At 38.7% G+C, this 27,311-nt stretch overlaps 1 protein-coding gene across 2 annotated transcripts; it reads right to left on the reverse strand.

Moving 5' to 3' along the window:
- Positions 1-10,754: 10,754 nt before the first annotated feature.
- Positions 10,755-22,185, reverse strand: Ccng2 (cyclin G2). Of its 2 annotated transcripts, none has more exons than XM_047567333.1 (8): positions 21,879-22,185; positions 20,727-20,864; positions 19,950-20,087; positions 18,482-18,732; positions 18,088-18,166; positions 17,897-17,995; positions 15,381-15,586; positions 10,755-14,464 (listed from the first exon to the last, which is right to left on the reverse strand). In XM_047567333.1, the coding sequence occupies exons 2-8, from the start codon at positions 20,862-20,864 to the stop codon at positions 14,341-14,343; spliced, it is 1,035 nt and encodes a 344-aa protein (XP_047423289.1). In that variant the 5' UTR covers positions 21,879-22,185; the 3' UTR covers positions 10,755-14,340. The 2 variants fall into 2 exon arrangements, with proteins under 2 accessions (XP_047423289.1, XP_047423290.1); XM_047567334.1 differs by lacking the exon at positions 21,879-22,185 and adding an exon at positions 20,951-21,089.
- Positions 22,186-27,311: the final 5,126 nt, after the last annotated feature.

Genomic DNA, 27,311 nt, shown 5'->3' on the forward strand with positions numbered 1-27,311 from the left:
CTTTATTTTTTTGCCCCAAGACTCAAATACTCATTTTCTTTATTTCCATTATGTTATTTCTTGGATGAAATAACTAGCCAACTAATTGAAATAAGAACTCTTCTTCCTTCGTTACCAGCCAAAATTATATTTCCAAACACCCTCCTCAGCACCTCCCCAAAGATCCTACCTACCATATCCAAGTCTAATCTGTAAGTTTGCAGTTTTTAATGTTTTCAGAATATCTGATTTTCTTAGGAGTAAGTTACACCATCTTCAGATAATCCAGATTCTGATTCCATATCTGTGTCTTCCTTCTCTTAGTCCTAGAGTTATTCAGCACCATCTCCACAAAAGGTTGAACAAAATGAATATCAGGGTAACTTATCTTTCTCCTTCAGATGGACTCTTTGCTAGTTTCGTTGGGTTTTCCACCTAGGAAACAGAATTGATAGACTCCACTGATAAGGCTTTTGTACTTTCTGCTTCTCATTGGGTCAATAAGGAGCCCTGGAAGAAACTAGAGGGAGGGAGGAGTTGAGGTCAGGATATGTATTTCTCTAACTCCCTTAGGCAAGCTATGTTTCTCAACTGAGATGACGATTTTTCTCAGTCTTTTTTTTTTTTTTTTTTTTTTTTTTTTTTTTTTGGGTGGTACTGCAGATAAAACCCAGAGGCACCCTACCACTGAGCTACATTCCTAGCTTTTTATATTTTTAAATTTTAAAACAGTGTCTCGCTAAGTTGTAGAGACTAGTCTGGAACCTGCCTCAACCTCCCAAATCACTGGGATCACAGGTGTGTGCCACCACGCCTGTCTCAAATCCTCTTCTCTACACAACTCTTCCCTTTGGGTTTCAGCAACCCTATCTTCCTTTCATCTCTTTGAGCCTAATTTGGTTAAACTTTGTGGTTTTTACCTCTGGCTTATACGATCCCTGTGGTTTCCCTATACCCCATCCTGACCTTTGGAAATAGTCCTTTTATTAGAGCCTCTTTGAATTACCTTAATTTGAGTGTATCATCTGTTTCTCTGAGAACAACGACTGATACAGATGAGAAAACTAGATTGGTCCATTTATGCTTCTAAGGAGTACTCCTCTTATTTCTTAGGGTCGAGTTCCCACAATTAAGGGATAGTTACCAGAATTCCCACTACTACAGACCAGCAATGCAGTATTCCTCACTGTCTCTCTTGTCTATCCCATACTTTCTTCAACTACATATAAAACTTACCTCTTCGACTTCCTTTGCCCATGACTCTGTCTTCCTAGTTGACAATGAGTGAATGTGTCTGTGGGTGCTGATAATTCACAAAAGAAGGCTGACACAATGCTTAATAGTCTGCTGTAAGCAAGTTGTGCCCACTGGTCACCTTTCTAGACAATATTCATTGCCCTCATAGTCTGAATATTCCTTGCTTTTCCACTATAATTAATCAAATGGGACAGATTCACCTAGGAAATACAGTCTCTACTTCATTATTTCATTGCAGAAATAAAAAAATAAAGGTTACAAGTTCCAGGCTTTTGATATTTAAAAATTATTGCTCATTAGGACATATAATCTTATTTTGCCCTGGGGCTTGAATAAACCTGGGACTTGATGCAAAACCTCTGTTAAGACTGGAAAGCACAAGCTCAGGGAGGACCCCAATGAATATACATGGTCACTCTTTTCCAAGTTTTGTCTTTAGCTTTCAGACCTTAAAACTGCTTTCTCAGTACCCTCAGTGAATATTGATTTCACAATGACTGACCAATTCTGACCAAAGTATTAAGAAACTGATATGTAAAGCAGCATGCCAACTTACTGATTTATAATAAAGCTTATGAGAATTTATATATAAGTTATGAGAACCAAGCAATGAATATTGTATTAGTTTATCTGCAAGTAACAAAAATAAAAACACAATGGATTAAACCATAAGAACATTATTTATTACTTAAGAAAAAGACATAATGGTCTCATCAGTCTATCAAAGAATGACATCTTTTGGCATGTTTGCTTATGGCCTCATAGCTGCAAGATGGCTGCCACTCCAAACATGGAACTGCATTCAAAATCAGAAAACAAATAGCTGAGATGTGTGTGTGGGGGGAGGTGTGATTTTCTTTTCATAAGGTTTTTGTCTTTTCATCCAGCTAGCTTCTCAGAAACCTGATTAACCAGAACTGGGTCATATGATCATTCCAATTGTTCTGAAGACCGGGAAAGTAAATAACTCTCCAGTCACTTTTTTTATGGAATAAGATTTGGAAATGGCTCTAGACAGTGTGGCAGCTCTGTGTGCATGCAGCACAGATCGCCCTTCAAGAAAGAAGCACTGCTGAGTTGTGAGGAGTATGATTGGCTGAAAGACCTATCTACAGGGCCCTTGAGATATGCCACCCTCTTCCTGGGTGCCCCAGCCAATACTGTACCAGCTGGGAGATAGGGTCTGGCCATGTCAGTTCAATGTGAGCTCCTCTATAGGGCGTTCTTCATCTCGGAGCTCCCTGCTGGGTTGGTAGAAACTCGTGCAGATCCACGTCACAGTCTGAAACTCTCCCTGCCCAATTCCACTTTCTTCACAGATGTCTGATCTGCATTATAATGTGAGGACTTCCCTGTCTGGTCCCATTTCCTCTCCCTTTGCTGTTCATGGCCATCACATCCCAATAAACCTCTTGTCCTCCTAACTCCATCTCAGCATCTGCTTCCTGTAAGAGCTGAACTGACAGCTAAGGGCAACATGAACGTATTTATTCCCTATAAAGAAGTCTCCATGGAAATCAAATACATTGTGTACCAAGAGAACATAGCATCAGAACAAGCTAAGAGAATGGGATCTGACTAACAAATCCCTTTCCACTGTAAGGATGTTCCCAATCTGGTGCTCTTTTGTCTTATTTCAGAAAGGACATCCACACCTTAGCTTCTGCTGGTGAACACTGGCAAAGTTGGTCTCAGACTCTGACTCATGTTTCTGTTTTCATTCAAATCATGCCTGTTGTTGACCTCTGCTTTCTTAACCAGGCTAATTCCATGGAGTATGCTATAGCCAAGCTGTTTTTTCTCACCTTGGGGCCTAGAAGACTATTTTCTTTTTTGTTCGGGCATTTGCTTATTTTATATTGTTTAGGGGAATTTCTCCAAATGTCCGATCCCTTCCACTATGTGTTGACTTTACAATTTCATTTTTCAGAGTTAAGACGTTAAAAATATCATCAATTCTGGAACATAATGTTCTCTGAGTAAAGCTTCATTTGTTTTAGGTTCACTTAACCTTCATTTTTAAAATATCTCTTCGGTGACAGGCATTTCAGAAGGTGCTGGGCATCCAACAATGAACAGGACAGAAGTGCTCCCTGAAGAAGCTAACAGAGCTGTTTTTAAGTTGAATAAAAAAATAGGAAGAGGTGAGATTTAAGCTAAAACAGTGAGTCACTCCTCAGATCCTTCCTATAACCTATGTTTTAAGTTTTTCCTTTCTCCATGAAACACAACTTCAGAGATTCTCAAACCAGCATAGCCTCTCTACACGCATTTGATATTAAATATGGATGTAGCTTTTGTCTGCCAATGTATATGCTGCTTGTCGCTGTCTGCGCCACCCCTCAGATTCCCTCTCCTGATAGCTGCATGCCTGAGACAACTTCTCTCCACCAGTGTTTGACAAATAATGGAGCTGTCTGAATGGTGATTATTTCTGCACAGACACACATTCCCAAGTATGTCTGTGTTGAGATCTGTCCTTGTCATGGTTTCAAAATGTGTATGTGCTGAATGCACTCATTCCCATTTATTAATGACTATCATCCATTTTCCCACCATAATTATGTAATCATTTATCAGTTCTCTCCTTCTAAAGTAAAAATTAACAAAGCTCAAAACAGACTTGACTGGATCACATACTGGATGTAATCTTGAGAAAGATTACAAGTGAAAATAATGACAGTCCTCTAGTCTGCCACTTAAGAAACCCTTTCCCAGTAGACCAGAGTCTTAGGTGCTTTAGAAGTTTTTTTTTCCTAAGTCTTGAAATGAGAATGGCAAAGTTACAATGGACCTCAGACAATCTGCGAGCCCAAACCTCTCATTATTTCATACAGAGCAAAATTAACTTTCTTACATCAGATAACTATTGCCAGATCTGGGACTAAATCCCAAGATTCCTCCTCCCAGCCTTGGCTCTTTCCAACAATCTGCCTGGTCTCACTGTCTCCCACAGCTAATTCTGCTCTTTCCATACTTTAATCCTCACCACGTCCCCTTTCTTTTATCCTCTGTCACCCTCAGCTTCCTTCCCTTCCCTCTTCTCCTTCTGAGGGATTTCTTACATTCCAGGCTGTGCTCTGTGTTTTTGTCCATTTTTTCTGTCTTTGCCATTAGTAAAAATAACTTGTATACATGGCTTTGTATTGTCTACATTTAGTACTTCTTTAAAAACCTCGATATATATGAAAATTCTGAACTATCTTTAAAATTGCAGTTCTATATATATACTATAGGTTGAGTATCCCTTATCTGAAATGCTTAGGATATTGTTTGGAATATTTTTATATACATAGTGAGATATCTTGGGGATGGGACCCAAATCTAAATACAAAATTCATCTTGTTTAATATACATCTTATATACATAGGCTGTTAGCAATTTTCTACAGTATTTTAAATAATTTGGGGCATTAAACGGTTTCATGGTGTGAAATTTTCCACTTTTAGTGTCATGTCAGTACTCAAAAAGTTTTTAGTTTTTGGAGCATTTTAGAGTTCAGATTTTCCAATTAGGGATGTTCAACCTGTACAAAGACTTAATAGCACTTCTTGTGCTAAAATAGCACTTAAAGCACTTCTGGGATGGCAGAAAAAACTTAAGAATGATTGTATAAGGACCTTCAGGACTTGAAGAAAAGATCTAAATATTTGGTGTCCTCTCTAGTTTATGTGAATTGATAAAATATATTGAGCATAATTATATGCTCTTGAATATGGTAGGCTATTTGCCCTCTAAGCATAGACAATCTCCATAGAAATTGGTTTCAACAATCCAGGAACAGTGAGAATAAATGATTGAAGGATAACTGGATTGGCTTCTGAATGTGTCTTCTTTTTTCATGTTTTTCTAATAGCATCAAGAAAATAAAGGAAAACAGTCTTGAGAGCCTACTGACCCAGGTGAGCAAATACCCAGTTCTCTTTGTTCTCTTCTCAGTCCATTTCACTTTTTGCTTAAACAACCTTGTCTGTTCCTGGAACTCAGAGTCCTGTAAAATGCACAAAGAGCCATGTCATTGAACCCCAGTCAGGGCTCTTGCCCTAAGCCCAGACAGCAGCTGGTAAGCAGCTGCATCATTGTGCTATAAAGCTGCTCTGTGTAGGATGCAGAAGAAAGAAGAATGAGCCCTCTGAACCTATGTAAAAAATATAACCCCCTGTGACAACAGCTGGCAGGTAACAAATTTCATGAAAACATTTGTGCATTAGAATAGATGCATAGTGGACAAGATTTAGAAGAGTATTTTAAGGATTTTTTCCCCCATAAAAGTTATGTACTCAGATATTTACAATTTAAAAAAAAATTAATTTATAAAAAAGGAAATGAGAAAACTAAGGCAGCTGGTACAAGACAGACATGGAGCCCAGTAAAATGTGACTCCCTATCATCCTCACCTCCTTCCCCTGCCTCAGTGCTCCACTTAAAAATGGCATGAAATGTTTCCCTGGAGCAACCAAGATGAATGTCTGTTCTTAGGGCCCCAAGTTCAGACACAGCACCACTTCCTAGAGTTGGCAATTTGACTAGCCTTTGATCTCCTTTCCTTCATGGGACAGACACATTAATCTTGCTCCTCTAATTTGCAAGACAGTGCAAGAGTCAGGTCAGGCAGGTATAGCTGCAGGCAGGGCTTTCTCCAATGCTACACAGAAAGGTTTTTTGCCTGCCCAGGCCAGAAGCAGTTGCTGCAGTTGCTTACCTGCTACATCCTATGGGAAGGAGTCTTGGGTGTTCGGTGGCTTAGGATATGTGTTGCCCAATAATAGACAAGCTGGAACCTGGGACTTAATGGAAAGTAGGTACGGGTTACTTTCTGAGTTTAGCTTTTTTAGGATCTATGCTTTTTTCTCCCATTCTTTTTAGGGACATCTTTTGAGTCCTTTAGAAATCTAATAACCCCATTGACTTTATTGAGCCCTCTTCATCCCCAACCTCATCCAAATTCTCTTACATGAAAGGAGGGAAACAAATTCATTTTTGATGGGAGTATAATTCTATATGCCCCTTTCAGGAGAGCAGATCAACAATATATAAATTTTAGATGTATTTTGGTTAGGCCCAAGAATTTCACTTCCAGAAATGTATCCTAAAGATGTGATTCACAGGTAAGCAGAAGTGTATGTACAAGAACTTTTACTGCTGCTTTGATTAAAACTACTAAACAATTAAAAATAGGCATCCATTAAAAGGGGATCAGTTAAACAAATTATCACAAACATACAATGAAAAACTCTGTAACCATTAAAACTAAGGAAGTTATTCCATTTTACTCACACATATGCCCCCTTGATAAATTGTTAAATGAAAAAAGTACGTCATAGAAGTTATATAGAGTAGGATCCCAGACTTAGGTAAAGGAAAACTGTTGTATTTGTACTTTTATAAAAAAAGTTGAAAAATAAATATTCTATTGACAGTTATATCTCTGTTACATCTCTGAGGAGTAGCATTTTAAGCATTATCAACTTTATATTTTTATAAAGGAGGTATACTAACAAAAAAATATTCTGATGTATTTTTAAAACCTTCTTTTAGGAAAATATATGTGATGTCTTCACATAGACAACTTGCTTTTGTACAGAACTTTGCAGTTTTATTTTCATCATTTAACCTGCTCTGTCTTCATAGTCCTGTGAAGTAGGAAAGGTAGATCTTGGTTTTGTCAAAGAAAAACAAAACCATACAATCATGAAAGTGAACAACAGATGTTGTTCAGCAACTATTAGCAGTAGTACAAGGAAGAGCTGAGCTCTTCTGATTTGTGCAGAGGAGACGGGGCCATTTGAAGGGGGAAACGAGGGAGTAAGGAGGGAGAGTAAGCAAGGTCTCAAGTGAGCAATTACAAAGGATTGGTCAGTGTAAAGGTGATTAGACCAATTGTGTGCTACCTGGCAATTACCAGAGTTAGGATTTTGTTCTTCAACAGAGACTGGGAGAAAGACAGAAACCTTCCTTCTTAATGATTTCAAAGGAATGACTTTAAGGTTCTAGAGAAAGACACTCAGTTGTTTCAAAGGGACAAAAATAATTCATGATGTTAAGCCATTTTTAGTAAGTGTCCGGGGGAAAGAGGAGTGTAAGGCCTGTCATCAGTTTTTCGCTAGAACAAACAAAAAATTCTTTTCACAGCTCTGAGTTTTCCTAGACAGGAATTCCAGAGGGGGCTGGGTTGTCCCAAGGATGCAACCTGAGGCTGCTGAAAGCTATGTTAAGATTGGTCCAGTGTGTCAGTGTAGTAGTTTGAATGGAGTGTTTGTGCTGAGAGCTTTTGCTGTTCTCAAGATCACTTTCATATTAAAAAAACTAGTTCTCAGAGAAATTATGTAGTGTGGCATGTTGGAGGTGCCCCACATGGATTTCTCTTCCAGAAAGAATTTGCCTTACTAAAAGGAGGGAAGTAACTGACAGTCTCCACCTCAGTATTTGAGCCAAAGCCAAGCTCTTCCTGGGTAATACTCAGGCAATGACTTAGTGCTTGGGAGCAGTAGACCAGCCATTTCTGCTCAAAATGGGTACAGCTAAATGGACAATTTCTGCTCCCAAGTTATCTAACTCTGTTACATCTTGGCATCATAGAGGTTCTTCTGTACTTCTGACTTCAACTCTGTGTCTGCTTCACGGAATGCCTGAACTAATAAATAAGGCTTGTCCAAAACTGCATTCACAGCTAAAAGGTGTTCAAACCCTACCTCAAACCATAGTTTCTGAATCTCAGGAAAGTGTAAACCCTGTTGGACATATCTGTACTTGAACCAGACTGCAAGTGTTTAGCTAAAAGAAAGACTTTCTGCAAGTGGAAAGCAGAATGAACTGGAGGAAAACAAGAATGTGAGGGGTTCCATGAAGAAGACAGACCATATGGAATGACTGAGATCACACCATATGGAATTAAAAGTTTACATCTGAAAGGTTGGGAAGAGATGAGAAGCAAGGCCTGGTCACTAACACAGCACCTTGTAGATGTTTCTGTTGTTTCTTACTTTACACCTGCCTCTCCTTTTAGATTGTGGGTTTCTCCAGGAAAAGAACTGTGTTTGAATTCCTTTTTGAATTCTCAGTGCCTGGAACAACACTGTACATCATAATGGCTCAATAATAATTACATAAATAAGTTATAATTAATAAATAAAATAGGAATTTTATCAATCTTGCTGTTCTCAAGATCAGGAGATCTTTAGCAGGAAAGTAAGAAGGTAGGGACAAAAGTGGGGTAATAATTGTTATAGCCAAATTTACTGAGTGTCTTATTGGGCATCGTTCCAGAACCAGCATATTTAATACACATAGTAACCCAGGGAGGTAGTGTTGTCACTGGTGGTGTCTAGGAAGTGGACTCCAAGAGAAAATTTAGGATGCAGAGTGTTTATTAGGGAGTGCCTTTGAGTTTAACAGCCATGAAAGGAAGGAGGACGAAAGGCTAGGCAGAGGGACTAAAGCTACAATGCAGACCCCATAATAGCTTCAGTCACTGGAAGCTCTGAGGTCAAAATGATCCATTTGGATTGTCCTGTGTTGTATCCAAGTGACCAGGCCTTACACATCCTCCATGTGTTGACCTTCCTGGGAGGGTATGGCCCAGGGCTGATGCCTCTCTGCATAAGTGGGGCAGTTTGGCAACACACTTTGGGTAACTACTGTTGTTAGTCCCTTTTACACATATGAAGAAACTGAGACACAAGATGCTTTAGTTAACACTCTGCCTAGTCATAGAGATAGTGGCCAAACCCAGTCTCAAACCCTGACATTCTGGTGCAGAGACTTTCTTCCTCAGTACACCTTCTTCTTGATAAGGTACACCTAATTATAGCAGTGGGCCAAGGCCTCCCACATTCCCTGTTAATGATTTGAAATCCTGGCTTTGGAGAGGGTACTTTTGTCCTTATGCACATAGAAGTTAACTTTCACCAAACAAAGAATGAAAAAGACATGGTCAAGCATTATTATCAATGCATAGGAAAGCATTGACACATATTTTTGCCCAGAATTATGCTAGGCACCTTGAAGGATATAAAGGAAGCAGAATATGTGGTCTCTTTTCAGAAGCTTACAATTTAGGCAAGAGGATAACCACAGACATGTGAAATAATTATTGGAAATATCCCAGAGCCTAAATGAGTAAGTGCAAGGTGATTGCTATGTTGGATAATAGTAAAACAAAGGGCAAGCAAGCTTTTAACAAAACAGTCCTCTATTATTACAAAGTTCCACCCCCCCGTTAACACTGACTTTGAGTCTTGGAACCCAGAATAATAATAAACTATAACCTAAGTATAAAAAGAACTAGATGTTCAAGGGTTCAGAAAGGCCCACAGGCCTGAGTACAAAGACGTTTCCAGGGCAAATTAAAATTCTCAGCCTTTGGGCTGGGGTGCAGCTCAGTGGTAGAGCATGTGTTTAGGCATGCACAAAACCTTGGGTTCCATCCCATGTGCATGCCTTGAATTTTTACATTAGTGTTTTAATCTGACTCCTGAGTAAGTAAAATACATTTTCACTCTAAATCTTAGCCACTTTTCCTTTATATGGGTGAGAATGCTTAAAAACAGGAGAATAATGTGATTTACTTTACTGGTTTTTTGAATAGGATTTTCCTCATACAAATTTCATTATTCACTCTAACTATTTGAGTACTTTAACTTTTGGGTAAACATTGTGGTTAAGAGCATCGTGTTTGGCAGACAGACTTGGATTGAATTATGACCCTGCCACTTACTTGATCTGTGTGAAGGGACTTCTCTCTCAGATCCTTATTTTCTTCATAAGTAAAATGAGACTAATAGCAGAACTTGTCCTTACCACAATGCTATTTACTAAAGAATTCATGTAAGGTGCCTGGGACACAGTAAAGCTGCTTGTTACCTAAATAAAACAGCAGGAGTGTGGGCCAGAAATCCTGCTGGGTGTTGGGAATTCACAAAGGACAAGGGAGACAAATAGCCCCCACATTCATAGACAGACAAGCAAAGTTAACTGCTAGGATAATAAAAAAATATAGAATTTCATGGAAATATGTAACACTGACAGGGAAAGTCAAGGAGTTACAGAAAGGTCTCTTAATATCACACCCTTTAAAAATTATATTAATTACTGTGAATCATTGTTCCCACCACTAGACTCTGAATTCCCAGAGGGCAGCAATATTGTGCATTGTGCTTGGTGCCATATAGCAAGCATTTAATGTGGTGCCTGGCCCATAAGAAACATTCAGATATCCAGCAAATGAATTCTCAAGTGAATGAATGAGTGAAAGCAAGGACTACCTAAGGTAATTCAGTAGGAGTCCACTAGATGAGGGTGGCAGGGTGTTCCAGCCAGAGAAGTGTGCATGAACTCACTGAAGTGAATGAAATCATGGCTGTGAGTGGAAGGAGCTAAAATAAAGTGAGGCTGAGGGAACAGAGCCAAGTATGGAGGGTCTTCTCATAGTAAGGAGTTTGAACTTGATGCTAAGGAATAGCAAGACACCATTCAGGATTTTCACAAAAGGAAAGATATCATGTGTTTGTTTTTTTAAAGTTTATTCTTTATTCTTTTAATACACCACTAATTCAAATCCATTGTAAGAAAAAGGAAACTACAGATAAGCATAATTTTAAAAATACCTGTATAATCTCACCAGAAATAATCACCATTTGACCATAAATAACAAACTACTGCTGTGTAACAACAAATCACCCCAAAACCTTGTGACAATGACTTGTCTGTAGGCTGACTGGGATCAGCTGGGTGGTTCCTCTACCATGTACACCACAGGGAGGATACAGTGGTATTCACCTGGGAGCTCAGACCACCCAAGATGGTCTCTTATCCTCAAGAGCCTCTCTCCACATGTCTTCCCATCTTTCATTAACTCAGCCAGAGCTCTTTTGCAACATGGTAGCTTGCTTCCAAGAAGGATAAAAGGGTAGCTGCCAGTCCTCTTACGGCCTAGGTATACACATACGCTGAATGTTTTCCACTGCACTTTAGTAGGCAAAGCCAATCAAAAGGCCAAACTTCAAGGGAAACAGACTCTACTAATTTGATAGAAAGAGCAGCTTGTATTGAAGACTCGCTGGCTGCCATCTTGGGTAACTACCTGTGATACAATCTGGCTAAACACAAATGAATAGATTTTTTATCATTTCTGGTATTAATTAGGAAAACTGAGTTCAAAAATAACAAATGCAAAGTACATTGTCTTAATACAAATAAAAATCTAAGTGAATTGCCTAAATAAAGTAATAATTTGCATGTGTGGTGGGAGAGATGCAAGGTAAGCAGAGAAATACCATATTGGAACATAGCATTAAAATGCTTAAAGAATTGAAGACAATGGCAAATCCTAGATCAAGAAAATGGTTAAAATTGCTATGAGAAGTGCACAACCAATGCCTTTGTAATTAACCTGAGTATCAACGGAGTGTGATAGGTAATTAAAGCACATTATTTATCTAATCTCAACTTCTTACAGGGAAGGGTAGAAGCAGGGTCAGATGGGTAGAGACCCAGGGCCCTGACATAATACTTCACCATGCACAACAGAATGGCAAAGCACACACACCTGCTCTAGTCCATCTTCCACATAGCTGTTAGTTTTCCTTCTTAACACAAAATTATGTATGGAAAAACAAATCAGAAACAGGTGCACATTAGGAAGAGACTTATATAGATTTTATGATTGGGACCTATTAAACAATTTTCAAGTCTATTTTACATATTTTAAAAGCAGGTACAGGTAGCAAGGAAGAGATCAACAAAAAGCCTAATACATTGCAATAACTCTTGTTAAGAGTACAGGTCTGAACCAGGGACAGAAAAAGAGACCAAGTAAAGAGAAATGGCATTAAGAATATCACATAAATGATAGAGGCTGGTGACTCTTTAGTAAACAGGTAGAGATGAGCATATCTCTGACTTGCATGGATAGAATTATTTGCTGAGACAGACATACAGGAAGAGCAGGTTTAGGAGTGATCAGAAACTTCCAAGTAGAATGACCAGTTGTTTAAAAAAAAAAAAAAAAAAAAAAAGATTTGGGAGCTCAATTAATTTAGACTAAATATACTTAAACTCAGAAAAGGGTACAAATGAAATCATGAACAACTCACTCAGAAGCATCTAGCAAGAAGCAATACAACCCTGGAGGAACTGAAGAGGGTCACAAGAGTTGGAAAGTCACAAATAACTTCTATATCTCAACAAACCAAAATCTGAAAGCAGAATATTTTGTTCATTATTTGCCAAAATTACTGAAGAGAATCATCCTCAAGCAGATTCTCCACCTGAAGGGTAGGAAAATATACCCTTATCTCCAAGGAAGAAAAGATATTACATGAAAACCATATTCAGTGTACCTTATTTTTCAACCAACACAGAGAACAAAGTCTATAAAATCAAACGAGAAGACCACCACTTGCAAAACAACCTGAGACTAAAGATCCAAATAGCCAGAAGCCAGCAGGGATCCATCCATGTTTATTCACCAAGTAACATTCTGATTAGAATTTGATTTGTCATAGATTGTACTGATCTGCCAACCTGGGCATTCTGGTCTACTTGATACTTATTGCCTTTCACCATAATTTAATAGGCATTCAGGTTAATTCCCAGTCTCTGAGAGCTTACTTAATATGAATCCACCCCAGAGAAAAGTCAATCCTCAAGTGACAGATTCACTTTTGGTACTTTCAAGGCAGAGCAAAACTGTTGAAAGAACTATTACCCAAAGGACTTCTGGTAGCCAGTTAGAAGGTTGATGGTGAGGGCATTTTGAGTTTTCTTATTGAAACTTGGCAAGCATTTTTACCAAAAGATTAAAAATTAAGATGTGAATGCAAACGAGGAGAATTCATTAATATTTTTATTTTGAATTGTAATCTATTATCACTTCAAAAAGATTCACTTCAGAAAACATCCAGTGGATGTTGACTTACCAGTAAAAAAGTAAGTCATCAATGTCTGATTATAACACTGAATACACAATAAATTATATTTACATGCAATGACTAGACTATCACACACACAAGGTAAAAAAATACAGTATTTTATATACAATATGAAAGATTTACATTTTCATATACAGTTTATAAAGTTAAAAATTCTCTGTACAAAATCTTACGGGTACAGAGTTTATATATCCCCATCCTTATGGCTAGATCACCAAAGATTTGCTTAAAACTATAATACTACAAACACTGGAGTTCTTTTTACTTCATATTAAAATCTTGGCACCCATATACTAACACATTATTTTTGAAATGTGAATTACAAAGGAAATAAAATGTGATCATGCAGACTTTAAGAAAATAAAATGTGCTACTAAATCAACATTTATAATTCCATAGTTACCTAGTTCTGTTTAACTTCCTGTATTGCTTTCATACAGGTACATGCAAAACTAGCAGATTATGGATTTTTTTAATAACATTAAAATAATACTATAGTCTGACAATACTTAGGCATTAAGAATGCAACTATCTAACAACTCTAGCCTAACGATTATTTCTGCTTTAGCAGAAACCTCAATTAAAGACATCATATACTAAAATTCACAGAAAATTCCTAAGTTTATAGGATCTGCATCAAATAGTACACTGATCATTTAAAAAACAACAGAATTATGTGTCTGACATTTAAGAGTACTGTATAGTCTGTTTTGAAAATGGGGAGAGAAGAAAATCTAAGAAACCATTAAAGGATTAACCATTGTCCCTGCTAAGGAAGCACTTGCACACTCCCAATCTGTTAAATAAAGACACCTGAAGGCTTTATTAAAAAGCTTAAGATAAGCTATACTATTCAACTTTAAAAATCTTCTTGAAAAGTAACAAAGGTATCAGCACCTTCCCTCCTGCCCCAAGTAGCTAAAGATCAACAACAAAAATAAAGTGCCAATGTCTAAAGTATTGTTAATTATTTAAGAGGCACTAACCCATTTGATGGCTTAGGATTAAATATGAAAATAGGCCAGATCTGATCTGAATAATAAATAGAAGGTAGGTATTCCAGTCCATGTAATTCCTGCCTAGATGGGGGCTGGACCAGAAAACTACCTACTCCCCCATTTATTGCTTTAAAACCGGTAGACATACTTTAAATTTTGACACAGAATAATTAGAGTTAAGATGGAAAACACAGTGTCTGTGCCACTTTGAAATCGAAAAAGAAGGTGCACTCTTGGTCACTGGGTGGAGAACTGCTGAGACTCTCTTCTCCACAACTCATATCTTCACAAGAGTCCTCACTAAAGAGAAAAGGAGACAAGCAGAGAGGATCATTACTTAAAATACACAGATACTTTACAGAAAAAAGAAAACGGAACCTGCTATAATCTACATGAATATCTCTAGTCTTAGGATTTTTGTATACAAGTTATTCTTTATAATACAGAGCTGAATTTAACTTTTAAGGACTTCCTAAGGTGAAATCTATTGTAATCTCATTAGAAAATTTTTCTTGAAGAAGCTTACACAAATTTCTACTTGCCAATCTATTATTCTTATACCAAGTAACAACTCTTGCAGCAATTAAAGAATTCTAAGTATTTTAAATCCAAGAAATGCAAACTAAACACAACATATCTCCTGTCCTGTAGTCTACTTAAATGTCCTTTTTGTATCAATAATTGCATCACTATTCCTTTCAAATATCAAAGCAAGAAACCAACTATAAAAATGAAAATTCTAGTCTTTTATCTCCATAGCATAAAACAAACAAATTAAAGTATTCACTTTACAAAAACAAATTCTAAACAAGAAAATGACATTTGACAAAACTGTAAGAACATCCATAGAACTTGGCCGCAGTAGTGATGACAGTTCCCTTTATTTTCCAGTCACCTTCCCTGCAGTCTCTTCCTCATAGCACCGTATTAGAAATTCATGCTAACATTAAAAAGGCCTAGAATACTGTTTCTTTGATTGTTTAACTGATCTGTATTTCAAAGAGCAGGAGACAGACAAAAATTTTTTATTTTAAAGGGGGCGTATAAAATATTACCATTTTAATGAAACTGCTAGTTCATTTTCTCCTCCAAAGAAATAATGCCTTTAGAGTAGGAGCTTTCTCTAATGCCTTATTTTGTAGTAATCTACAGCTCTTTTTTAAGTATAAAAATCAGTCATAGTCTGTGGAAGTCTATAGATAAAATACCAGCTTACCTTTCACTTTCATCAAAACAACCCCCCTCTGGGATTGTTGGCAACTCAGGAACACTATAGTAGCTATTGTGGAGGTTCTGAGCTGTGCGCCTTGAAACAATCCAAACCAACTTCTTCAGATCTGGTTTGCAACATTCAGGAGAAGAATACTCAGCTAAACATTTAGATACTAACTCCCTCCAGTAGAAGAATTCGGTGTCGTTAATCTGGGGGGGGGGAAGTATTTTAATGAAAAGGAATATAGCACTGGTTCCCAAACACTGTACATGGAATCACCAGGTGATCTGTAAACAAAATACTAATGGCTGGTTCCATCCGCAAATGTTATAATTTGGTTGATACAGAGCATAACCTGGGTGTCAAGATATTTTTAAGTTCTCCAGATGATTAAGTGCAACCCATATTTGGGAACCAGTTTTAGAAGAAAAGCACTGTAAGTATAATTTACATAGCATTAAATACAAAGAAAGGTTTGCCTACAATAACACATATAATTAATACTAGGTCTGATGATAAATCACTTATCAAATACATTATACTCTTCTTTTTCCCAAGTATATTCATCACGAGTTCCAATGCAAAGGAATTTAATATTCCTTTTCTTACAGAAACAATTTGTTATAGAAATCAAAATTATTTCTATAACAAGACACCGTATAGATTACTAATATACATTTACATTGTGATATCAGATACAAACCAAAGGAGAAGTTATCAATATGAAAGAAGAGGTTTTCCAAAAAAAAAAAAAAAAAAAAAAAAAAAAAAAAAAAAAAAAAAAAAAAAAAACATAGTTCCTCCACCACTGGGGAGTGCCCAGTTTATTTCATGGAATTAATTTTCACTGATGATGCTTCCATATATTACAATCAATAAGTTCAGATGAAAACTATAAAATTTTGATTAAGAAACCTCAGAGTTACCCAAAAAAATGTTTCACACTGAATGCACTTCCACTATAAGCCGAAGATTTTTTTACCTTCATTTTATTTATTTATTTATACACGGTACTGAGAATTGAACCCAGGGCCTCACACATGCCAGGCAAGTGCTCTACAGCTGAGCCACAATATCTGCAGAAGATTTTTGTATCATCTTGGCCTCCATTTCCACTAGATCCAGTCACATATTTAGTCTCCTATAATCTAGCTTCAACCAATCCTTTCTCACTACTCTATTAACATCACCTCTGAGGCATCCAATGACTTCCTTCAATTTTCATTATACAAGAGCTCTCATCAAAATTCAGTACTCTTGGCCACCTCTGTCTTAAAAACTTCTTTCCAACTTGACCATACTCTTACTTATCTGGATACACCTCTCCCTATCTTGGGTCCTAAGGGAGGAAAAGGCCAATGTTGAAAACCCCAGAGCTTCAACTGACCCCAAGGACTCCCTAAGTTTCTTTAAGTTTCAAGTATCACTTCTTCATGGAAAATTCCCAAACTCAATCTCTATCCACAATTTATCTTAAGAGTTTTTATTCCAGGCTGCCAAAACACATGCATGCCTGGGTATACAAGCATCTAAAATCATACTTCATTCATCACAAATCAACTTCCTCCAAGCCATTTTTCTCTTCATCACTAAGTCCAAATCTTGGTCATTCACAATTCTTTGCCTCATTTCCATGCTTGGTTCTGAAAACTACTGCTTGTGTTTGATTTTCTTATTCCTGCATGTGCTATCACCAGACAGTCTACCTGCAAGCCTACCTTAAAATGACTTCCCAACCTATCTTCTAAGTCTACTAATTTCTTAAATATAAGCTTTACTGTGCAAACCTTCATGCTTCAAGAACTGTTTAGCACCAACCAGGCTCCTTTCTTGGTCTGTCACATATCTTGGCTAACAGCCCCCAAATACTCCTAATTCATTATTCTCTGCACTGAAGCATAGTAATAAATAACAGAAAATACCACCTCATGATATATTTTCTCAACTAGATTCTCAGTTTATGAACACAATGTGCTTATTTTTGCCTTACACCTTGTGACTGCAAAGAACACTGGAATGGTCTGCCTAAAAGGCTTAAAAAGAGAAATAATGCTATTATTTTGGTAATGCTACAAATGAAATGATTCAGCCCTACAGATGTGAAGGGATGCCATCCTATTCCATTAATGCACATATTAAGTCTACTTCTTTGTTTGCATTTTAAAACAATGTACATGTGGCAATACATAGTTATATTACCCTCTGGCATGAATACTACAGAAAGGGACACCTGCATGCAGAGAGTGCTGGACTAACTGATCTAATTCCCATCTAGCTTAATACTCAAAACTGTATTTACACTTGAGATACAAGAAAAAAAAATGTGGGGCTGGGGATATAGCTCAGTTGGTAGAGTGCTTGCCTTGTAATCCCCAGCACTGCAAAAAAAAAAAAAGTAAGAAACCCCATAATATATTCCTTAATGTTTAAGGTACGGGGGGGGGGGGGGGGGGGGGGGGGCGCCGAGAGCCGTTGGGGGGGCAGATAGCAGGAAAAAAACTTGGACTGAAGGTATTTACCTTGGAATGTTTTTTAACAAGCAGGAGAATTTCCAGTAATTCAACAGATTTCAAAGTTTCTACTTCCAAATTGAGAAGGCACAAAGCTAATATAGATGGCTACCAAAAGAAAAAAAGAGAGAAAAGAAAAAAAATAAATGTATTTTTAAAAATTCAAAATTGAAACTATAAGACGTATAAGAAATACTTACTTTTGCTTTGGAAAAGACAAGTCGGCAGTGGCAAGCTTTCAGCTGAGCTTCTAGTTTGTCAAGGCTCAGTATTTCTTTCCTATAAAATGCAAAGGTAAAAGTTTTAAATGATTTTAAGGACTTGCTATTAAAAGTGCACATCTGGGTATGGTGGTGGCCTATAATCCCAGAGACTTGGGAGGTTGAAGCCGGAGCATCCCAAATTCAAGGTCAGCCTCAGCAACTTAGTAAGGCCCTAAGCAACTTAAAAAGACCCCCAAACTCAGTGGCACTTAACTACTGAGCCACATCCCCAGGACCAAAAGCCAAAAAGAGTACAAGTTGAAAAATGGCATTCTAATTCTTTATTGTTACGGCAATGCTCAAAGTACAAAACTTTTTTAATCCCACTGACCTTTCTGATGTATGACAAAGTACAATAGTATGATATAAGTGCAAAAAGTTTAAGGCAGTAGTAGCTTCCAATTCATAGTGCAATTTTTCTGAAATTATTTTTTCCATCCGTTTTATGTCAGAAGCAGTACATTTACACTGACTAATCCGGATTACATCATGAATGGATGGAATATTGCATTCTTCTTCAACTATTCTAGCAGCCAGCAAAAAACAACAGACTCCGATGCAAGATAAATGTTTAGGTTTCACCTGGAAAACAAAGAACAAAGGAACAACTATAAGTAAAGCGACACTTAAAAAATAGAACACAATCAAGCTGCTTCTCTTAAATATACTTGTCCTTACCCACAATTATACTCATTTTTATATTTTAGACCTTAACATTCCTTTTTGAGGCCTGAATGGTGGCACATGCCTGAAATTCCAGCAACTTAGGAGGCTAAGGCAGGAGGATGGCAAGTTCAATGCCAGCCTCAGCAACTTAGTGAGACCCCGTCTCAAAATAAAATAACAAAGGGCTGGGGATGTAGCTCAGTGGCAGGGTGCCCTGGGTTCCATCCTTAGTACCAGTAAAAACAAAATCCAGTTTTTAAAAAAAGGCTTTTAAAGCATTTAAATTATTTAAATGCAAGGGAAAAAATTTAATTCAGGTTGAAAAGTTAGATTTGTAGCACTGAGTAACACTCTGTACTGTTTCGAATTTTGTAAATCTGAAATATAATTTCACTCAAAAAATTAAGCTTTTCAACATTAAAAAAAATTACTACTTTGGATATAAAAACAATACTTTCTACAAGTTTTTATGCAAAAATCTTTAGGAACTATTCTATACTACTACATAATTTCGCCCAAGAGAAATATTACATCAGTTTGTGCAGCATGTGGGATATGTATAAAAGATGCCGTGGACAGATGGCTGTCCTTTTCTTTCCTGTGCCCTGAAAAGTGACCTAGCAGCTGAGAGCAATCCTACTGGTAGGAGAATTAAAACACATTTTTCTAACAGTTGCTAGTAATTGTTAATAAGACCATAGCTTGCTTTGGAAAGACAGGGAAGGGTGTGGATTATTTTTGATATATTGTTATACTTCATTTGTTGTGTTTCAGTATTAAAAACATCTAGGCTCTAATAGAAATGTGATGAAAATGAAAATATGAAAAGCTTCTGAGAACTGTATATGTATTCATATTGAGTACTGAAAAAACAGTAGTCTTTTAGTCACATTTTTCCAAGAGAAAGTATTTAAGAGGTACAGCAAAACCTAACATAAGATATAATACACTTAAAGTCTCTTGATCTGGCACTAACAATCACAATTCTTATTATAAATACATATGTATAATAGATTGTTACATTCACTTGATAAACATTTATTGAACCCTTGTGTGCTAGGTTGTGCTAGATACTGGACACAGAAAAAGGAAAACATATTGATAACATGTAATCACAGAAATTGATTAAATACCTTCATAAGAGCCAAAAATCTGTCCAAAATATTGACAGCTAGAACAAATGTTTCAGTGCAAGATCCAAAAAAGTTAGTTAAACTCCTTAAATCTTCTACTTTGGCATTTCTCAATCTTGAACACAAAGTATTATCATTCTACAAAAAAAAAAAACAAGAGCCAAACTTAATTATATTCTTAAAATTACATGAATAATGCACAGATTCAAAGAATAAGGTACGTTTTTCCTTTTAATTTTCAATAACACAGAGAGAGTGGTTAATAAAGCTTCATCAAAAGTAAGACATAAAACACTACCTTTAAAAATATACATCAGAGAAGAGCTTCAGCAATTCAACATAACCTGAACTGTTCCTACACTCCAGAAGGCAACGGCAAACACAATCTAATTCAATTTCCTTGGAAAAGAGGCAGATGTTTCCTTGCTTATTTTTATTTTTCAAAAATCAGTTAAGATTCTACCATAAATATTTCATTGGCAGAGGGCAGGAAATGAACTGCTCAAATTTCTAGGAGTCTCCCACTCAGAAATTGCAGGCTGGGGATATCAACATTTGAACAACACTTCTCTATACTTGGTATTACTTCCCTTCTTGCTAAGAAACAAAAAAACCTGATCCTGTACGGTACTAAGGTTTTTCTTAGTAGTCCTCAGAATGACCAATTTTGGTCTTTTGCCGGCCTTAGTCTTCATTCAACAGGAAGTGTTATGTGGGGGTTCACCTTCTCTAATCTTTATCATCTGCTACAGCAGGTCCTCATTTCTGCGAACTTACCTCTGGGGTAGCCTCGATCAAGCTCAGCCCTTTCTCTCGAGGTTGGAATCTCTGTTCTTGTTCCAGATAGAAACTCAACAATCCAAGGAGCTGAACTCCTTCACGATCTGCCAAGCACTCTGGCCCCAAATCCTTCATCTGTAGCAAAGACACCACATAAGGTTAAAAGTGTAACTTGGGGGTGCGGGGACAGTGAAGTAAGGCAGAAAAACTGATGACAATACCTCCAGCGAGGGGCGCCCCAGCACTCCCCGGCAAGGAACCGGTGAGGGGACCAGTCCCGTCTGCCAGAACTCCACTGGAATCCTCCCCTACGGCCAAGGAGGTGTGGCAGGGGGAGGGTTCGTGGGCACGTCCGCTGGCCAGCGCTGGACCAAACCGACCAGCCCTAGCTGAGGCGTTTCATAAACAGGAAACTGTCTGCGGGCGGCGGTGTCCCTACTGTCTGCCTATCTACTCCACCTGAGGCAGCCCGGAGAGGACTTCTGTTGGGGGCGGGGGGCACCGGGCCGGCCAAGAGCGGGGGAAGCTACTGCAGTGGGTTCAGGAGGTGGGGTATTGCACAATAGGAGGGAGGGGAGGAAAAAGTCTCGCGACTGAACAAAGAACCGGAGGGAGGAGACTCTGGAGCTCCGCCCCACCCGAGGATCCCAGCAGCAGAGACCCCCTTGCTAGAGCCCAGCCCCCAAGCTTTCCCCATCCACTTCCGCAAGGCCAATTACTTAAATGCTCCCAATGCCAGACACCCCAATTCGAGGGGGCGTGGCCCACCGGACTGGGGTCGGGATACAGAGGTTCAGTCTGCCCCATACTGGAACATCACTGGTAAACCCACTCATGCTTGGGTTCCGCAACTGTGCGGAGCTCTGGGGCTGTCAATCCTAGAAGCACCACCCAAGCAAGCCCCCGTGACAAAAAGAGGTGGGGACCCCAAAGCAGAGAATTGCATTTAGCCTTGCTACCCCCTTCACCCACCCCACCAACATACCCTGCCGCAACTCCCCATGGGTTGGAGCGAAGGGCAGGACCCAGGTTGTTCCCGGGGGTGAGGGGTGGGCAGCAACCGGAATTCTCTAATCACCCTCCCCCATTCCCACTGCTATCTCGACGAGGAACAAAGAAACCCAGAGCAATCCCGGGAGGCCCACTCACCGTGCCGGAGGTGCGCCTCCACCGGCCCCCCGGCGTTGCACTCCGGAGAGTACGGGGTGCGGTGGGGGCGCAGGACCAGTCTCCGAGGTCTGGGACCCGCTGCCTCAGCGGTGCCCCGGGGCCGACATCCAAGCCTCCTTCCTGCCACCGCCGCCTCGGCCTTACAGCCCCGGCTTCATCCTTTCCCCGGGCGCGCCCACCCTCCTCGGGGCGCAACCCCGGCCCCACACAAACAGTGCCTCCACCGGCACCGTAGCCTCAGCGAGGCCCCAGCAAAGCCCTTGTTTTTGTTTTGAGTTTTCGACGCCCCCAAGGGGGCGGGGCACGTGACTCTCCGCGGAGGAATCCTTCACTTCCTCCATAGACTTAGAAAAAGAGTCCCGCCTCTAAGCCACAGTGTCCAGCCTCTCTCTGGGCCTCCACAGCTCTCCTACGCTTTACCGAGCCAGCGCCCACCCAGTTACAAAGGCCAAGGGTGGAGTCCAGACATCGGGCTTATTCCATGATTGATCCAGAGCGGGAGGAAAGGGCAGTGAGCGGGTTGAGAGGCGGAAGGAGATCGCTTGTGGTCGCATTGCACCTTTTAAAGGTCCCCGATTTGTTTTGTTTTCCCTGTTTTGAAAAGTCCGCCCAAAGTAGCCGGCTCTCTGATTGGATACGGGTGGGGTGAGCAGAATGCGGAGGACCTGATTCACCTTCGAATCTGGATTGGCTAACTGATTAGTCTTTGCGCCCTCTGATTGGCTCTCGCCGTATCCTGCTCCTCTATCTTCCTCCAAGCCTTAGCAACTCTGAGTCGTGGATGCGCATGCTTGGGTTAGGTGTCTGATGGCATTCAGTTATCTGCCTCAGGGTCTATGTCTTTTCTCCAGGCCGCCTCCACCTGTCCAAGGAGATAAACCATGCTAGATAGCCTTTGTGACAACCACTTCTGCCAGGGGAAGGTTTTTTTTTACGTTTCTTAATTTGTCCAGTTCTATTTTGCAACCACCAATCAAGTTACTGTAACATTTTCAGGATCCTTACTGAAATATTTGCAAATAAAATGCGAATTGGTCTTTAATTTTTTTCTGACCCAGGAGGTGGGGTGGGGGACCCTGAGATAGAGGAAACAAAATGGACAAAAAAAATGGGGAGCCATGGATACATGAGATTTCATTATCTTATTGTTTCTACCTTGGTGTACCTTTAAGTTTTTCTGTACTTAAAAAAAAAAGTTCAAAGGAAGGTTTTTTCAATAAAAACTGCACATGATGAAGGCACATAAACATCTAATCACTATAATAGCGTTCCTCCAGAAGTTGTGGTTGTGCTGCTGTTTTAATGAAGGCTCCCAGAGCCGCTTGGTCCTCAGTAGTCCATAAACTACCATTTATTGTCGATTATAATTAGTATAGTAATTAAGGGGGACACCTCTCCCGAGGCGGGGCATAAAGCAAACCAACTAGGTACCTTAGGCCGGAGAAACTTTCACACGAAATATGTTCAGAAGATGTAGGAGACTACCCTGGAACATTTATAGTTTCTTTCTGCCTCCTCAATCCTCTCCTGCCAAATCTGAAAACCCGCAAATAGCACATTCATGAGTTCTAATCTAAATAATCAGCCCCTGAGAAACAGTTTCTCCCTTTGCTTCTCTGTATGTTTTCTGTGAATTATTTTGTTACTTCTGAAAAATGGGAAGGCAGATAATATAGCTTTAACATCAGCTCTCTTCTTTCCAACGTAGCTAAGGAATTTTAGAAATAAGTCCCTTTGTATATTAACTGGAACTAGACACAGACATCTGTCTGAAACACTGGGCTAAGGGAGCCCAGAGAACTAATCCTTTTATTTATGAGAGGTGTGGCCTTGTTGGAATTTTAGAAAATGATGTAAAACTAGCACACTATTACATAATTTTATTCAATGCTTGCTGATCCTTTAAACCTTATTTAAGTTCTTATTTGACATAGTCATTTGGCCAGAAATCCTTGCTAATAAGCATAAACAGAGACAGAACTAATTTGTAGAAGCAAACCAAGATTAGACTATAGATTACAGCTCCTGTACAGAGAACACAGAGGCTCAGGGAACAGTGCAGAGATAGAAGCAGCTGGAAGAAAACATGTATCATGAGAGATAAGAGAGAGTTTGTTACCAAAACATGAAGGTCACTGAGGACTTTTTTTTAAGTAAGAGAGCAAATGTAGAAAAGGAACACAAGATATAAACTAAGTGATGTAAAATAGGAAATGTAAAATTATGTGATAAGAGATTTTAAAAATAATAAACTAGAAGGAAGAGATTTAGAAAATGGTCTTTGTTTAGACCATTTAATGGTATTAAATTATACAAAATGTATATTATATTTCATTACTGGTATTTTGTGTGTCTTTTTCCAGGCAGCCTCTTGAATGATGTGAACAGTTTTCTAAGAATAAGAGAAGACGTTTGTAAATGGTTTTGAATTTCCTGCTCTTTGTATGGTTAGCTCAGTACAAGAGAAAGACTGATCAAGTTGTTCAACAGGGAGTCCTTTATCCACTTTAGTCCACTTTTCTCTTTAAAAGTAAAGGAAAGCATGGTTAAAAAATATTGGACCTAAAGTTGCATCGTTTTTTTTTTTTTTTTTTCTTCAAAACACCTCTTGTTGTTTAACAATGGTGATATTCTGGAGGGAGAGGAGAATGGTGTAGGTTTGCTCTGCTGATTTTTATTTGTTTATATATACTTTAAAATTTATTACTTTTTTTAAAAAGTATTCAAGGTACTATCTCTAATGAGCAGGAAAGGTGGGACAACCTTTCTCCAGACTTTTTGTCCTCCCTACCCTGGCACACTGTGTTCGGCTGTCAGTACTACTTATTAAAGACATTCCTCTAGTCTAATCAAACTTTACATGTCAGCTGTTTTTTATCCTTTTCTGAGCAGTTTTTAAGAGTGCCCCCAAGAAGAATTTTGAAGGAATTTATTTCAAGATAGTTGGTGTTGGACAGCACAGTGATAGGGATACAGTAGGGTTGGGTGATCCTTTGCCCCCAGTAACCCCATGACGGCCTGACACAGAGCCCATTGTCCTAATGACATCTGAGACTGAAACTAGAAGGTGGGGATGAAACGGGAAATAAGCAGTGGGGCACCCACAGAGAAACAATGCCTGCATTCAGCAAATTTTGACTTATGAGGTGTGTCCTTCAAACCTACTCACTCTTAAGAATCTGCCTTGAAAAGAAAATACAGCATGCCCAAGGGACTCCTGCACCCTTCCCTAAATGATTCTATTCAGACTTCTCTGAACTGTGCAAGGGATCAAAATTCCCACAACTTTCTAGATACCATCTTCCTCTTCATAAATGATGGTCGGTGACAGCAAATCCCAACTTTTTATGCAAAAGAAATATAATGAATACACAGTAAGTACTAGTCATGATACTAGGCCTCAGGGATACAAAATAAGTAAATAAAGATAGATAATGAGACAAAGTCCCATAATGTACCATTGTATATCTGCAGTAGGGCAAAAGTGTCAGTGTTTGGATCAGAATGACTTTAAGTTCCAGCTTTCCTACTCACTAGAGATAGTACCTTGAATAATTTGCATTGTCCTGAACCTCAGCCTTCTAACAGAAGGGGGCGGGGAGTGTGATTATGTCTACTTCCTAAGTAACAATTAAGTACAAATGTGTGTGAAAGCTTTTTGATGTACCCATCTAAGTATTAGGATTTTTCATAACTCTGTAACTTCTGGAAGAGGAGATAAGAAAGGATCAAAGAAATCTGATGGAAAGCAACCCTAAAAGGAAAGAAACTTAGGATGAGAATTTGTAAAGCAGCCATGAGGCTACCCGCCCCCTCTCCACTTTCCTCACTGTTTCTGGCTCCCTGTCTGCTTTCCCTCATAGAAACTGGTTTGTAGCCCCAAACTTCCTGCTTAGATTAACCCTGCTAGCAGAACCCACAAAAGAGACAGGAATGCCTGTGCCAAAGAGAGGAACGGGGAAGCTATTACCCAACCTAGGATACCCTTTGAAAGTGATTCCAATTTTTCAACCAAGAGCTTATGTTTTTAATCTGAACCTGGAAAAATGAGACAATTTATATTTTATTATCTAATAAGACAATCAATCCCTTTCCTCAAGTAATCAGCTGAATAAACCAGCAAGGCTTTTCATATATTCTCCTTTCTGACTTTCTGAACATGAACAAAATCTCAAATCTGAAATCAGCAAACCCAACATTTTACCATTTAGGTATTTTTTTAATGATAGAAGCACAAAATATCTTTCTAGGGAATCGTTTATACATCTATGGAAAGATTGATGATAACACAACACAGTTCCCAGATATTAAAATGCCCAGTCTCAGAACTGTGGGAATTATCCACACTGTAGAAACCATTTGAATGACTACAGCAAGAGGACCAGTTTTTCTAGCCAGTTGGTTTAGCCCCTCCCAGTTCTACCAGCTTAAAGTGAGTTAGCCTTGTGTAAACTCTCTGACATCCTAGAACTCTGTGCTCATTTGACTCTATGGCCCATGCATGGCTTTATTATCCAGAGCTCTTTCTTTTAGACTGAAAGTCTACTGAAAAAATGAAGTAGCGTCAACAGGATGTGGAAAGGCTTGTAAAAGAGAGTGCAATTGAGAGTACAGAGATTGCTGAAATCAGAACTCGTTATCTCAGAATGGAGGATCTCTCCTAAAGTATATATATATATATTTTTTTCTTTGTCTCTCTTGTTTTTAAGAGATAGGTTCTTACTATATTACTCATGTTGGTCTCAAATTCCCAGGCTCTAGTGCTCCTCCTGCTTCAGCCTCCCAAGTAGCTGGGGTTCAGGCAGGCCCACTGTGCCAGCTTCCAAAGTAAATATAAGTGCCCAGACTACATTCTGGGACGTTATATATTATTGTTTACAGAGCACTTTCTTCTTCTATAATTTGTTCCAAGAACCTTAACATAAGTCAGATATTTTCTGTCTTTTCTTGATATCACACTGCTGTGTAAAGTTGTCACTTTCAGCAAAGAATCGCTTAGGAGACGTCTGTTGAATATATCATCTTATTCCCAGAAGAAGTTTTACATCTGTGAAAGTAAGGAACTCTTATTTTGATCTCAAATGAAAAGGCAGTTGACATTTACAGTGATATGAATAAGGAGTATAAGCTTAAATTTTGCTTTTGTTAACATTTTAAAGTGTTTTCAAAATGAAGGTTCTTTTCAACTTCTAAAAAGAAACATTGCTTTATAGCAAAAATTCACAAGTCTGCTTATTTCAATATATGATGTTTTTACCCACATTTTGAAGAAGAAATTGTAGCTACATGCAGGAACCAAACCAGATTTGGGGGAGGGGGAGGGGAGTTGAAATTTGACAATTTGGAGGGGCTCTCTCTAGGAAAAAGAGAAGAATTTACAAATACAAAATTAGATATGAAAGTGAATATTTA

The sequence above is a fragment of the Sciurus carolinensis genome, chromosome 10 (assembly GCF_902686445.1).
Source record: "Sciurus carolinensis chromosome 10, mSciCar1.2, whole genome shotgun sequence".
Classification (NCBI taxonomy): domain Eukaryota; kingdom Metazoa; phylum Chordata; class Mammalia; order Rodentia; family Sciuridae; genus Sciurus; species Sciurus carolinensis.